The sequence below is a fragment of the Centruroides vittatus genome, unplaced genomic scaffold (assembly GCF_030686945.1).
Source record: "Centruroides vittatus isolate TY-2023 unplaced genomic scaffold, ASM3068694v2 scaffold_907, whole genome shotgun sequence".
Classification (NCBI taxonomy): domain Eukaryota; kingdom Metazoa; phylum Arthropoda; class Arachnida; order Scorpiones; family Buthidae; genus Centruroides; species Centruroides vittatus.
The window spans coordinates 282053-299157 of NW_027122720.1; the positions used below are offsets into that span (position 1 = coordinate 282053).

Sequence of the window (17105 nt, forward strand, 5' to 3'; positions counted from 1 at the left end):
GCCCACCCAAGTGGATAAAACCACTAAACACTAATACTATCCGGGCTGGCTATGTAGAGTTTTCCAGGTTTTCTTTACGTTAGAAACACCTAAATAGGAACCAATTTTCCTTAAAAGACCTCCCTGGAGTCATTCTCCTCGATAGATCGTCCATGTGTCCTGTTGCCGTAACCAAATAAACCTTAAACCATAAAGTGAGGGTCTACTATACGTATTTTCTTTACACTTCAAGTAATCATGTTTGTATACTTGAGAATAAATCTTAAATAAACTATTTTTCTACTATTTATTTCCTTCTGGCTATTATATAACAGAAGGTCCAGGCCCTAAATGGAGGTAGTGTTGATAGGCACAAAAAGAAGCCAGTAAAAACTTGTGAATAAATGTTTAAGAATGAATTAGGTCCTGATTTAGAGAACTGTTTGTATGTATATACTTAAATCTATCATTTAAATGTATATTATTAGTATACACAACAGATACTGTAATTATTCTGTCAATCATAAAAATCAGTATTGTTAGTATTATTTGTAAACAATATTATTGAATATTATAATTAATAAAGAACACCGCTTTATAAAGAAGACGTTCGAAGTATTTTGTTTAAATAACTTATTGTTTTCCTAATTAAAATCGATTGCATAATAATTATTATTTCATTCTGTTCTATTGTTTAACAATAATAACTGAAAAAGGATGTTTTTGAAAATTGTTCTAGTGTATTATATTACAAAGAATATAAAAATTTCTATTTTTATCAATTAAAAATTTAAGAACAATTTAAAATTCCGTGTAGTTGTATCGACATCAAAATTCCTTTTCCCGGTATGAATTTATTCATTTGACACATAGACAATTTTATTAAATAATAAATCACAAGATTTGTTAATTGTTGTAAAATAACAACGTTTTATAGCATAAATCTTTAATAAATGGCTGGTATATTGTTTATGAAGTAAATATATTTGTGTTCTGTCGAAAATTCCATCAGTAAAATGTTTGGTTTATTTCTGTTGAGTACTTTTGCCCTTCTCTATATACAGGGTAAGTTTTATTTTTAGTTTGTTACATTCAAACGTACTATATTCTACAATGATTTTAATACTCTAGTATACAAAATTTTAAAGTTTATTCGTAAATGAAACTAAATGTTGGCATGTAAAAGTTGTATTTAATTTAAATAATGGATAAAATGTTTCGATTGTAAAGTTTCCCACTGGACAGAGCCCCTTGTTAAGAAGCTCTGTTATGAGGGAAACTTTACGAAATAATTTATCCACAACTTAAATTCATTGGTATAAAAATCTAGCAACGAGTTGATTAACTTTCCCGGCAAGTACATTTAAAATTACCTGTGGCACCATCTGTTAAGGTACCGACGAACCTTAGTTATTTATTTCTAAAACTCAGAGACCAATGAACTTTAATTATTTCTTTGTAATCACTGTGATTACAAATAAGTAAAAATGTTTAAGTAGAATTTTACCAATATATTTTCGTACGTAGACGTTACAGAAAATTTCTACAATAAAAATAAAACCTTTGCGTAATTCGCCCCACTATATATCCCATGTCTATGGGAGCAACCATTGTGCCATAGGCATTAGTTTGTAGCTTTGATTTAAAATTGGCATATAACACACACTTTTGCACCACCCGCACCTGTTTCAATTTGCTTTAAACACTGATAATCCGTGGGTAAATCGCGCGAAAATATGGAATTTTATTCATGAAACATTAAATTGAATAGAATATAACTTATACTTTTTACAAATAAAAGAAATATTATATGTTACTCTAATTGTATTTACGAACTGAGACAATAATTACTTGAAACTTTCTTACAAACGTTAGAACTTACTCTGATTACATGTTTTCTTTCAGGAATTCTTATACCTGGCTGTAATGGACAACTGGTAATCCAAAAATTTATCTTTAATTTTTTTTTAACCACAAAATTCTTTTCGTTTATTTATTTTCATTAATATTAAAGTTTTATATTTTTATATAAAGTCCTTTTATTACAAGTACAGAAATTTTAAATTCAACCCTTATAAAATCAACTTAAAATATGCTTATAAGATTTATTTAAAAATTTTATAGAATATAACTACGACTATGACTCCAGCTCTCGAAACAACAATTGCGGGTGATTCTCCAACAACAGAAACAACTGCGGGCAATTCTTCAACTACAGGAACAACTGCGGACGACTCTCCAGCAACAGAAACAACTGCAGACGACTCTCCAGCAACAGAAACAACTGCGGACGACTCTCCAGGAACAGAAACAACTGCAGACGACTCTCCAGGAACAGAAACAACTGCAAACGACACTCCAGCAACAGAAACAACTGCGGACGACTCTCCAGCAACAGAAACAACTGCGGACGATTCTCCAGCAACAACCATTTTAGAAATTTCTACAACCGAAATAGTTACAACCACAGCTGAAACCACGACTTCCATTGCAACTACCACACAGAAACCTTTAATTAAATCAATCGTTTATTGTTATATTTGTTTTTTAAAAGAAATACGGAAGAAATATTTCAGATTGTATCGACTGGTATGGGTACAGAATCTTAAAATATGGGTTAGTTTCAAGCAAAAAGAATATTCAACGGTTTCTGTAATTATAAATTAATAATAAATTTTTATTCCAGGTTATTAGTGAAAGCGAAGATTATTGTGATGTAAGATGTGCTGCTAAATATACTTGGAAAGGAAAAGAAAAATACATAGAGTACGACGTACGAACTTGTGTAAATATTACTTTAAATAAAATTACTTTACATAATTTAATTTATTTACTTATACTTAATTATCGAAATTTATCTTTCAGCCTCGTAATTAATACTTTTCGTACTATACCTACTTTCTGGCATGACATAATTCAAATCTTTCATCATCTAATCTAGACGTATTGAATGAGTATTTGGTGTAATATTGTATAATTATGTTTCAATAATCGTAATGTAAGAATTGTAATTCATTAAAATTGTTGTTATAAAGTTGTATATAGTAGACATTCGCTGTTATAATTAATTTGTTCCTAAGAAACCGTGACAGTTTTGGCACCAGAAGCACGCTTCTTGAAGTGCAAGAGGGGGTGCCATTCAGGAGGACTTTCTTGGGAAACCGACAACTATTTAAGTGGTATATGTGAAGATCTAAGTTAAACTGACCCCTATTTAAGTATTAGATAAGTGAAAACTCCACATGATCGGACTAATAGGTGAGGCGGGAACCCACGACCAACTAGTAGCATCCACTCGGCTACTATTGGGTGCATTTTATAATTTAAGTTGAACTCTTCGAGTTTACACAACTGACTAAACGTATACACAAGGAGGATAATGAACGAAATTGATAAAAGCGAATAACTTCTATTTCTATGTACAATACAATTTACGCAACTATAATATAATTTAATTCAACAGATTTTAAATTCGTTGACATTGATATTGCATCAGTAGCTTCGTTCTTTAATAATATCTCGACCAATTTTCTTGTGTATCCAAGGATAATAATTACTAGAATTTCCTCGTACAGAGGTAATTGAAAATGAAACATATTCTATTATTTTAATGACATTTTAAGAGGTTTTCTCCATTCTAATCGACAATACAAAAATAGAAAAAGTATAGGGGAAGACCCATTTGAAATTATAAAACTGCCTCCGACCTTTTAAGGAGTAGGGATAGCTTAATTTTTATAAAATTGAAAAAGCTCCTGGAAAAGAAGTAACTTCAAGATCTTTGTCAGGGATCGTGTAAGTAGGAAAACTGACCCCTGTTTAAGTGTTAGATACGTGAATAAAACCCAGAGAACTCCACGCGAACCCACAATGAACTACATTGTTCTGTGGTTTTATTCACTCGGCCATTGATGAACCAAAAAATTTTAAAGTTATTCAAGAAAAACCAATCTATATTTATCACACAATTATGTAAACATGAAGGGATCTTTCTCGTGTTATTCTCGAAAGACTTGAAACTGTGTAAAATTAAAAATATATCCACCATCGATTCCTTAAGTTTTACACGGTAAAGACACTGGAAAAGATTCGTGAATTTTATTCTAAACCGTACCATTTTCTAATAAATATAAATCTAGACGACTATATGTTATAAATTCAAAATAAACACGTAGTCGTACACTTTTATTGTCTAGAAGCTGTTGAAGTTCATAGTTAACGAGTGTTTTTCAAGCAATTTTTAGAGGAAAATATTTAAAACCAGGAAAAGATGAACGTATCGGAGCTTACTGCTAAATTTAATAAATAATAATTTGCGGAAAAATGGCAACTTTTGTGAAAGACGTACCAGTAAATCATATTACATTACTTCTTGTAAATTCCATTGCGTGACAGAAATTACAACATGTGATGCTTTATATTACTACCACTACTACCTTACAAGTAATATGAAACCATGTGAAAAATAATTCAATGAAATCTTATAGAGTGGGTCCATAAGATTATTTTAGAATTAACAATTTTTCTCAGGAAACAAAGAAGCGATCCGTGTAATTTTTACTTTTATGTGTAAATATGTCTGTGTTTGTGGGGGTGTGTATGTGTGTTGGCGTCTATTTCGCTTAATATCTCAAGATAGGGTAAAGATTAAGAAACGAAATTTAGCAAGATGGCTTCTATATGAGGGGCATTAACGCTATTAAATTTTGGTGGTTAATGATCGAGGGAGTGCGGAGATAAAGAGGGTCGTTATGCAACTCATTCTATAATACTAAATATATAAACTTTTCTTTGGTTTGATGAGAAGAGACATTCTACCAGATTATTGTTATTGAGCTTATTGTTAATTCAGCATTTAATTTTATACTTTAATAACTAGGCTAGTATATAACTAATTGTAATACCCATAAACTTAATTTTAATTAAAGCATATAACTAATTATTTAATCCACAGGTTAAAAAATTATTACACGAGGCAGTCATTTCATATATTTACCAAAACACTTATCTATTCGAATCATAAATAATATATACAGTATGTTAATCCGCGGTTCCGATTGGCTTACGTTATATTCTTTTTTTCCTTAATTATCTATCATTCTATATATTGACGTAAATATATATTAAGTATATATATATTGCTTGAAAATCCCTCGATTTTATTCGGCAAAAATGTAAGTATTTTTGTTCTATATATATAAAACAATATACTAAACTTATAACTATCACAGAGGTTTATCATTAGGAGTGACTATTAATCTGGCAAATGTTTTCATTGTATTATTATTTGAACAACAACACACTTTCTTTTAAAATACAATGCTGAATAGTGTGCGATTTCTCCCGCTGCACTGTTTATTAAAGCATACTTAGTATTAGAGAGTTCTGTCTATAACTTTTTATCTGAGGCTCTTAGTATTATTAGGTTGTTTCCATAATTGTTTTTATTAGAGCGCACTTAGTGTTAGAAGGTTCTTACTTTTCAAGTTTTAACTGCATAGGCTAAAATTTTAGTAATTGTAATACCTGTATGACAGGTTCCACCAATTATGCAATAAATTTTATTTAATCTACTAGTCGATGCAGTCTTTTATTAATAAATATACCTATTGAATAATATGTTAATATAAGATTCCGATTGGCTTACATTACTTTCCTTGTTTTCCTCAATTATCTATCATTCTATATATCAACGTAAATGTGTATATTCAGTATAGAAATTGTTTGAAAATCCTTCGATTTTATTCAGCAAAATTGTAAGTAATTTTTTTCAATATACGGTATGTAAAAATATATCAACAGCACTATAATTTTTCACCTGTCACTGCTCTATTTATTAGAGGTCTTATTATTATGGGTGAATATTAATGGAATAATAAACTTTTTCGCTTTATTATTACGTGAATAATAACGCTAGACTGAACACACACATACACACACTTTATTTTTAAAAAGGTAAAAGTAGCAAACTAAATACAATGTGCAATTTTTCATTTTGCGATAGGCTTTAGCTTCCTCCAATAGACAACAGCTTTACTATTATAAAGTACCATCAATAACTGTTTTATCTCTCAGCTGCATTGTTTATTACAGCGCCTTACTATTAGAGTTCTTTCTATTACTTTTTTTAAGTAGAGCACTTTTAGTATTAGACAGTTCTGTCTATAAATTTTTTGTTTATGTGCGCTTAGTTTCTGTTAGGAGAAAAAACATTCTGATTCATGTAAAAAAGGCAAAAACACTACGTCTCTCAAGAGATGTGCCCACACTGAACAAACTCGACACGCTCCCTTATAAGATACAGGCGCAGATATAAGCTTATAAGGTGGGGGGATCATAAGCGCAGCTAAACTGTTATATATTCTCGCCTCTAACACAAATCACACATAGTCACAGGATATCCACAACACTGATCTTTCAGTTTCCCATGTAGGAATGCTGTCTCTCACATCCTCGGTGTGTCTTATCTATACATCGTTTGTTTTTCCTGTTCTTTGTCCAGGACGAGTCCCTTGTTACCTGATACGTAAGGTAACTTTGACAGTTTTCTTTCAATGCAAATGTCGCCATTCCAATCTTTCCAACTTCCACGAGTCGTTTGTCCGTCATTTTCTTCAATGTCTGCCGTGTATTTTTTGCCACAAGGCAATCACGTTCACTGCATTTTCTGTTCTTTAACTTCCTCTTACGACGAAGTGATCGTCGATTCCCTTTGCTCGGAAGAGAATATTATCATCATTGTCTATCACAACATTTTTTCATTTACTCATTCTCACCTTGTTCTTGCAATTTGGCCACATTAATGAGGTCTGTGTCCAGGTTCGACACATACGGTATCTTAATTGGTCCCTTTCTGATAGTTTCTTCATTTGTTTTTCTTCTCTTCATCTTTTCACGCTGCATGATTGGCATCTTCTCAGTCTTGGCATATTGTTAATTTCTTGTCTTTATCTTCGTCATTTACTCCCATGATTCATATACTTCTATGACATGACATTTCTCCATAATTTTCCACCATAAAGCTCACACATTCTATACGATTAGACCCACAAAAATATTATTTCTTCATTAAGCAACTTAATTTTCCACAAAATTATCCCTTTCTCGTCACAGGCCACCATCTTACTTTTACTCACTGTTAATATTCGTCGTTTTATCGTAAAATTCGGACGTATTCGTTGTATTCTTAGTTTAAAGTCGATTCTTATTTACAAAATGTTATACTTTTTCTTACCGGATCGCGGATTTATATGTAAATTCCTCGTAATTTCGTCCTAGGTCGTCCATTGGAAAGTCGATTACAACTTGTCATTTCCTTTTGCTTTGTCTTTTGTTTCCAGGCGTTACAGAATAATCACTCTCTGCTGCCATTTTGTTAGAAGAAAAAGCGTTCACAGTTAAAAGGAAAAAACACTGCCTCTCACTCGAGCTGTGCACACAATGAATAAGATCCACGCTTCAATTTCATGCATCCGTAAAAAAGGGGGGAAATAAACGGACTGTAAAAAACATTTCTTCCTGACAGGAGGCGATCGTATGCACAACTTTACCCTTATACGAACCGGTACATTGTCACATGTATTAAATGGTTTTGTCCAACTTTTTATTTGTATGCTTTAGTATTAGAGTGTTGTGTCTATAATTTACAGCTTCACCTTTTATTAAAGTGTGCTTACTATTAGAGAATGGTGTTGATTATAATAAATACACAATAAATGGAAGTATAAACTTTAAAACGTCGAGAAATACAAAAAAAAAAAAAAAAATTTGCTAGTTTGTTTAAATGTAGAAAATTACTACGAATTTTATTCCTACATCCTCTGGAAGGGATCCAACACTTTATGTCATCCCCTAAATTTATGCCACAGATAAAGGATAATAAATTATATAAATTTCTAGATATTAATGTCTCGTTTAAACTGTAATTAACGTTTTTGTTCGTGATGTCCTTCGAAGGATAAATTTATATTCTCTTTGTTTCTCTTGAAGTATCACCGAATAGAAGAGAACAATGCGCAAATTTTATTGTTTTTATTATCTTATTATTGATCATTTCCTGGAAAATACGGGAAATTTTCGATATTTGTTCACGTCAGCATTGTCAATTTCTTTATATATATATATATATATATATATAAAGAATTCTTGTTTAAAAATGTGCAATATTTCATACACTAATCGATATAATAAAGATTTATTGCAGAATTAAAACCAATTATCCTTTAAATTTTAAAATAACAAATTAGATTATTTATTGTCTCATTAAATTACTTAATTTGCCTTTGTATTTCCTAAAATTACATTTTATTAAAATATTAATTTATTCATTTTTCTACGTGTAATTACTACAGGGTGAGTGGAAAGTAACTAAGCATCGAGAAATTATTCTAATTCTATACTTATAACTCGAAAAACAATAAAAATTATTTTATATGTACATTAATATTATGCATACCTTAAAGCTCGATTAATTGTTGTACATACGTACGTAAATTTTGTTATGATTGCTTTATCATTACAAAAATTATGGAGAGTTTAAAAAATCTAGTTACTTTCCACCCAATTTGTATGTACTGTATATACAGACTGGTGGAAAGTAACTAGATTTGTGCTATTGAATCTTTATTCTCAAAATAATGCTTTTAAATGCTTAAAACAGAATACAAAAGAAGCAAATTAAACTGAATTATAGTTATTATAACATTTTTAAAAATAAATTTTTAATGTACAGTTGCAACATGCGTAATTTATAAATAACGATGAGTATAAACGTTATTTCGTGCAACAACTACAATATGATTTCCGTTGTTGGAAAAGTCAGGACTACTTCTATGGTTTGTCGCCTAGATTTATAATTACAGAAAATGCTGAATTTGTTTTCGAGTTAGAGCAAATTTTTCCCATCCAAGTTTATGGAATCTTTAATATCTACCCGTGGATTTTATGGACTCTTGTTCGTAAAATTTAGTTTACTTGGCCACGTGAAGTTTTCCTGGATTTCTTCACCTAACTAAGGCCCAGTTTTCGAAAGAATGTCCTCCAGGGTGACATCTTCCTAGGCAGATCGTGCCTAGATAATTCAGTTTAAGTGGCCACGTGAAGTTTTTCGGAAATTCTTCACGTATCTAACAGTTAAGTAAGGGCCAATTTCCGGTAGAAAGTCCCTTTCCCCTCAGTAGATCGCCCCTGGTTTTTATTGACACGTATTCGTAAAATTCAGTTTACTTGGCCACGTGGAAATTTCCGGGATTTTCTCACGTGTTTAGGAGTTTCCCATAGAACAGTGTTCCGCAACCGGTGTGCCGTCACAAGGTGAAAGGTGTGACGTGAACTTTTACATATTCTATTAATTTCAAGTTTTATATATTTTTATCACAGTTGTTGTGTGTGTTATGCTTGTATTTCATTCTCTGCCGCAACACTGATGAAATAAGATGATGTTAAAGCAATAAACACAAACACATATGGCATCCCAGCAGTCACTTATTCTTTTAGAGTTATACATTGGACTCACAGATCTTGAGCAACTCCAAATGAAAACAAGAACAATACTTACTAAATATAAATAACATCATCCTAAATCCGCCATAGAAAGATTAACCCTTCCATAAAGATGGCGGGCGTGGCCTGATCGACATAGTTAACCTCCGCTACAAACAAATACAGACACTGCGAGAGTTTTTCTATAAAAAACAAGATACATCACAATTACATAAAGCAGTAACTCTAGGAGACTCAAATAATACACCACTAAATTTACATTCACAACGTTTGGACACGACACAACATATAAATAGCATAGACACCATTAAACAATCATGGGTGCGAAAGGTACTCCATGGCAGACATCCCTATGACATGGCCTATGATTTTGTTGACAAAACTGCGTCAAACAGCTAGTTAGCTCGGGATGCCTCTTTGGGGGAGACAAAAGGGTTCATAATTGTCATACAGGATCAGGTCATAAATACTAAACACTACATAAAACACATTCTCAAAGATACAACAATCACAAACGACACATGCAGAAAATGTCACATTATGCCAGAAACCATACAACACATCACTTCTGGTTGTAAGCTCTTGGCACAGACTATTTACAAAGACATAATCAAGTGGCAAATATATCAAGAGCTTGCAAGAAACACAGATTATTAGATATCCACGTTACATTCAACAGACAGTTTTGGAAAACAATATAAACTACGACAGAGCCATAATCACAGATAAAACAATTTACCACAACAGACCAGATCACACTCATTGACAAACACAATAAAATCACACACATTATAGGGTGCTTATTGTATAGTACCTGTCGTTCTCTCTTCTACAGTATCATACCAAACACGCTACACAAAAGCCTGAGAACATTAAAATTGAATAGAAACACATACATCACACTACAGAAGGTCACTATATTGAATACACGTCATAATGTTAGGAAATTCCTGACTACTGACACACACAGACAGACTTATTTAATTTTTGTCTTTGTTTTGAAGTTACTATGCCTTGACTCTGGTCCGGTATAATACACAGCCATCGGTGTCAACCGAGTGTAACTCACAAAACCCAACACAATAATAATAATAGGTTTATGGCATTACGAATTTCTATTAATAGTATCATGCCCTTACCCTCCATATCAATGCATCCATTTACAAGATCAGAAATATTTCAATTTAAAATAATTATATTGTAATTAATCATAAAATAATCTTTATTGAAATGTATTTATATTAAAAATATATTCCGTTTTCTATTTCAGGACTTTGGGCGCCCCCGTAATAATGATTTACAGTAGTATTGAATATGTATGGAAAAAAATGTTTGCATTATTCGGTGAAGATGAATATAACTTCTGTGTTTGGGGTTAATATTTTTTTTCTATAATTTATTTTAACAGGTACAGTTAGCCCCCTCGTTATATCGCACTTGTTGGGTAACAAATCAAATTAAGCCATATATAACCGACGTATCTATCCATTATTGGTTAAAACGCTTTTATAAAATATTTGGGGCATAAAAAATAATTTCATCTATATATAACGGGGTGAGATATAACGAGGGGCTACTGTATTTTGTTATTTACATACAGGAATAACTAATGATAATGTTCCCTAAACCAATCATAATTTGCCTTATTTGTTATTATCTATGCATTCCATCATTATCTATATATTAAAGATACATATTTTAATTCATATACAACAGTACTGAATTAGTGAGGAAAATATACTCTGATTTATAAAATTGTTATTCGTAGAAAGCAAAGAAGTAACAAAGAATAAAGAAAAATTTCAGGAGGTGCATCTAGACCCTTTCTTGTGTGTTCTTCCGCAGAACCCCATTCACATTCCATCTCTCATTTCCCCCCTTATTTACATACATTAATCGACAATTGCTAGGGAACGGTGACATTTTTGACATAATTGATAGTGGACACTGGCCAAGAAAAAACTGCATACATATATAAATAGATGCGCCAAAAAATGTCGGCCATTTCATGTCAATAAGTACATACTGTATTCCTTTCTTTGTCCATAATATTTATTACTTTTATGGTTGGCTCACAGAACACTGTTGTTAGTTATCCCCTTAACTGAATTACATAATTTTATAAACTCTGATTTATTCGTGATATTTTGTGCTTTTATTCAGGTGTTTTTATTTGGGTAACATTTTTATATTTGTCTCTTGGATCAATGTTTACTTATGTGGATGTAACAGGGAAGCCCCAAGCTTTTGTTCGTCGTAGAATACAAAATACAGACGCATTTCCGGTAAGTTAAATGTATTTAATATAATTACAACACATTATAAGCCTGTCCGAATATTTTTTAGTTTACTTTATAAAATTTAAAGCTTTATACGTTTATTCGTATACAATATCAACTGTGTAATATAAAGTGCAATATCTGATCACTTGATATTGCAAGTGAATAAACGTATTAGGGGATACTTGGTGGTTTGGAAAAATGAAAATATGTTTCAGTTTTTAGGGGGAATTTCAGGTCTGTTTAGGGAGTTTTCACGGTAGAAAGTCGGTAATTCTGCATTCAATTCATCCTCACTGCTGTTGCATTAACTTGCACCCAAACGAGTTTACAGGCATCTAAACAAGCAACCCTCCAAGTTAAAACAAATTCGTTATGTGACATTTCAGGACACGTGGAAGACATTTCCGTAAAAAATAAAACCATTAGTAACAAAACTCACTACTGTGACAATTTTGGCTCTGCAAGCAACAAACACTTTATTTATACAAAACACTCGGAGACCTTGGCGGTGCAGAGGGTTTGCCTAATGTAGTCCACATGCTGAAGGTTTCAAATCTGAAGGCATTGAACAGTGTGTTCAACGGTCATTGATACTCTGTGAGACTTCTCACGAGCAGTGTGATGTTATCTTGACAGACTAACAGACTCTTATATTTAAAAAATTTTCAGAATCGTTTACTTTACTTTTTAATTAATAATTAAAGTTATAACAATGAGAGGAAAAGAGGAAGAAAGAGAAATAACAGAGAAAGGAGAAGAGGAGAAAGAGGAGGGACACAGAGAGAAAGAGAGGGAGAAAGAAAAAAGACAGAGAGAAGGGGAGAGAGAGAAAGGGGAGGGTCATAGAGAGGAGGAGAGGTAGGAAGAGAAAGAGCAAAAAAAGAAGGAGAGGAAAAAGGGAGGGACACAGAGAAAAAGAGAGGGAGAAAGAGGAGGGTCACAGAGAAAAAGAGAGGGAGAAAGAGGAGGGACAGGGAGAAAGAGGAGGGACAGGGAGAAAGAAGAAAGACAGAGAGAAGGAAAGAGAGAGAAAGAGGAGGGCCATAGAGAGGAGAGGTAGGAAGGGAAAGAACAGAGAAAGGAGGAGAGGAGAAAGAGGAGGGACACAGAGAGAAAGAGAGGGAGAAAGAAAAGGGTCACAGAGAGAAAGAGAGAGAGAAAGAGGAGGGACAGGGAAAAAGAAGAAAGACAGAGAGAAGGGGAGCGAGAGAGAAAGAGGAGGGCCATAGAGAGGAGGAGAGGTAGGAAGGGAAGGAACAGAGAGAGGAGGAGAGGGAGAAAGAGGAGGGACAGGGAGAAAAAGAGAACAGAGTGAGAAAGAAAAGAGGAGAGAATGTATAACAAACAAATTAAGTAAAAAAATAAAAATAGTATGACAAACTTTGAAAATATATTTAAGTAATTTACTTTTTACAATATTTATTTCAGGTTAAAATGTCAACGATTTACCAGACGATGAAACAGGTGTTAGTTAATCATTTTTTTGTCACGTTGCCATTCATTTATTTTGGTTTCAAATTGTTGATGTGGAGAGGTTTGAAAAGTGTATTAACAATACCAAGTGTTCTATGGATAGTTTCAGATTTTGTATTTTATTACCTGTTATATGAATTTACATTTTATTATATCCACAGGTATTGTTATTTTATTATTATTATTATTTTTTTTTTGTATTAAGAAAGTATCCCAATAATTTGAGTTTTTATTTAACATTTATAAAAACTCTTTATGATACTTTTTACGTATTGACTGCTTATTTTTATTATTCTTAATCTTTATTCTAAATTGTTATAATAATCTTTCTTTATTCTTACAAGTATACACACACATACACACACACACACATCCATACACACATATGCGGGGTATTCCAAGCGCAAAAGAGATCCTTCCAGCATTGCACGAGTGTGTGCTTTACTCGTGCAATCATAAAAGTATAATCACTTCACAGTAGTGTTCGTGAATACATTATAAGACATTATACTCACATGCTTTACCAATTAAAACTGTACGATGTTGACCTTTAAAGCCATCGCGTGTCTCGTACACCTTGTCATGCATGTCATACAACAATTTATAAATCTTTGGCATTAATAAACTCGTAGAAATTAATTGTGTCTATTGATAAATTATATACAGTAAAACGTCTCTTATTACTGACCCACTTATAATAATTCATAAATTAGGCCTACTGTGATGTGATTTTTATCATATTATGTGTATTTTGTGTTTAAAAACCCTATTTTTTCTCTTGGCTCTATTATCTCATGAAAATGTTTATTATTTTTCAGTTGCATAAGTAGTTTATATAATAAATACTTCATTTTGTAGGTTGTTACATCACCCTAAACTGTATAAACACATTCACAAACAACATCACGAATGGACTGCCCCCATCGCTATAACGGCAATTTATTGTCACCCCATCGAGCATTTTGTTGCTAATCTGATTCCATTGTATATTGGCCCATTTATTAAGAACAGTACACCATTTACTCTCTTCTTATGGTATACTGTATCTATTTTTATAACAGTGATCGAGCATTCTAATTACCATCTTCCAATTATAAAAATAAGCGAAACCCATAATTTTCATCACATGAGGTAAGTGGAACGAAATTCATTTGTAAAGAATCTCCCATCTTGAATTATCATACTTGTTTATTTATTTCCACAGATTCAGTCAGAATTATGGAAAAGCGGGTGTTTTAGATCGTTGGCATGGAACCAATTCTCCTATTAATAAAAGCAAGAGATTCTTTGGAAATTTACTGATCCGATCACTTTCACTTCTGAAGAATCATTCGAATATAGCGAAAAAGGAAGAGTGATTTGCATAATTTAATTGAATGAAAACGCTTCGAGAAGATACACAATTGAATCTAAATGCTCTATTATATGTTGGTTAAGAAAATTTATTGTTTTTTAATACACTTAGTGAATATATCCGGTATTACTTGGGGAAATTTGATATTGCACTCTTGACATTTGGACACTTAATACTATTTGGGCACTTAATACTATTCGATGATATTGATGTATGCATGTTTTTAAATACAATAGGCCTATTTTGTTTTGTTTCTTGGAAGGGGGCAATTTCGTCAAGCATTTTCCTTCCTTTCAAAGAAAATAATTACCGATGAATTAGATTGTTTGGAAGTTCGTATCTCTGGAGGTACGTGAGCAAGTTGGAGCTGAAAACCATTATGAAAGTTCATTTACAGTGTGACGTTTCGTAATAACAGTGAAAATACAAAATTTTTTAACCCCTTCTATTTCCTCATCCCCTAAACCTTTAAACAACAAAATTTGATATCATCAATCTCCCTAATACACAAATTCTCTGCAAAATTTCAGACATTTTTGACAAAAGGCGCAGGAATTATTAAGCTTTAAATTGGGTGAATAAAATCGTGCCTCCCACAAACATAAACATCCGTATCCACAGCATTTCTCGATGTTTCAAGGTCCCCCTGAATCGAAAAATGTAAAACGTTTGGGGGTTATTTTTTGACCGATCGACCCTCTGTTGTCAATAATAGCAGGGAAACTTCGTCATAATTTAAATATTTATACTAAATACCTAACAACACCAGCAGACAAATGTTTTGAACAATAATCTTTTCATAAATCCATTTAAAACTCCATCTTCCATAAATATTTCCATAAATCCATTTAAAACATTTAAAACAATATTTGTATGTCTGTTCTTTATACATATGAAGTTATGAGTAAATGCAACCAAACATTCCAAAAATAATAATACATTTTCTACAATGTCAAGGGTGCAAAGGGTGCAAAGTCAGGTTTCCTAGAGCAATGTTAGTATCTTCGCTAGTTAATCGATATAAGTATTCAGGAGCGAATTAAAATATTTGGTCATTTTGAAGAATTTTCTCGATAAGACGAACTAAACAATGGTTCAATTATACTTTATTTGTTTAATATACAAATATGTTACACGTGTTACTTACATTTACTAATTACCACTAACTCAATTGCTCAATGTCAAATTTCCCTGATTCCTCCATACATTAATTCACCCCTTTAAGGATGATTAACAGGAATAATCTGTAAAATAAAATTGTAAAAATTTTTAAAAATAAACGAGTTTCTAAAATTAACTCTTTTCTATCCGACTTCGAAAGAGCTAAGAACTGAGATGGACACCGTGGAAATTAATAAATACTTCTTACTTTATTATTCACCATCCATACGTTATCATTCAAATTATCCAGATGCATTTCGCAAATTTCTTTGAGTTTCCAAAATTAACTCTTTCCACTGAAATTAACTCTTATCCACTGAAGAGGCAAAGAAATTTGCGAAATGCATCTGGATAATTTGAATGATAACGTATGGATGGTGAATAATAAAGTAAGAAGTATTTATTAATTTCCACGGTGTCCATCTCAGTTCTTAGCTCTTTCGAAGTCGGATAGAAAAGAGTTAATTTTAGAAACTCGTTTATTTTTAAGAAATTTTACAATTTTTTAAAGATTACTTACATTTACTAATTACCACTAACTCAATTGCTCAATGTCAAATTTCCCTGATTCCTCCATACATTAATTCACCCCTTTAAGGATGGATTAAGCTATGGAAGAATCAGGGAAATAATAATAATTGAAAACATATATTTAAAGATATGTCTTCTCGTTATTATTAATTTCCTACACTGCTTGACAATCGTGAGAGAATATCGACATTTTTTGTCATAATTAGTAGTGGACATCGATCAAGGAAAAACACAAGGAATACAACTACCTGGGAATAACTACGAGAGAAAGGAGCACCTAGGGACAACTACGAGGGAAACAAGCACCTAGGAACAACTACGAGGAAAAACTATATACAGTACCATATTAGGCACCAAGAAAAGACACAAATCACCTAGGTATAACTAAATGTCGCTCTTCCTAGCAATTGTTAAACAGTGTATTTACTTATTATTTAACAATGAGCTCAAACATAATATAAATTATATCAAGATTATACCAAATGTTATAAAATATATTTTTATAATTATTTTTATGGTATTGCCTATAATCATATGTACTTTAAATAAAGCAATAAATTTTACATTCAAATTTGCAATTTATTAATATTTATTTTACTGTTTTATGCTAACAATTCATTAATTTTTCCTAACACTTTATGACCTATTCTACCGCTGGTTTTGATGCTTTATTTCACTGAAGTACAAGTAACTATTGAAGGAAATACAAACGTAAGAAAACTGGTTTAGCCGATGTTTCTAGTTTATCACTCAGCCATTGGTGTATATTTGTATGCATGTAAATATATATACATACATACTACACACACAAACCAATAGACGAG

At 31.9% G+C, this 17105-nt stretch overlaps 2 protein-coding genes across 2 annotated transcripts; both read left to right on the forward strand.

The window, feature by feature from the left end:
* Positions 1–907: 907 nt before the first annotated feature.
* LOC136990375 (uncharacterized) lies at positions 908–2856 on the forward strand. The gene is made up of 5 exons (XM_067288767.1): positions 908–1044; positions 1885–1916; positions 2104–2595; positions 2666–2764; positions 2845–2856. The coding sequence occupies exons 1-5, from the start codon at positions 996–998 to the stop codon at positions 2854–2856; spliced, it is 684 nt and encodes a 227-aa protein (XP_067144868.1). The 5' UTR covers positions 908–995.
* A 2820-nt stretch (positions 2857–5676) lies between these two features.
* LOC136990339 (fatty acid hydroxylase domain-containing protein 2-like) lies at positions 5677–15409 on the forward strand. Its single transcript, XM_067288729.1, has 6 exons — positions 5677–5735; positions 10751–10854; positions 11644–11765; positions 13191–13396; positions 14094–14366; positions 14440–15409. The coding sequence occupies exons 2-6, from the start codon at positions 10773–10775 to the stop codon at positions 14591–14593; spliced, it is 837 nt and encodes a 278-aa protein (XP_067144830.1). The 5' UTR covers positions 5677–5735; positions 10751–10772; the 3' UTR covers positions 14594–15409.
* Positions 15410–17105: the final 1696 nt, after the last annotated feature.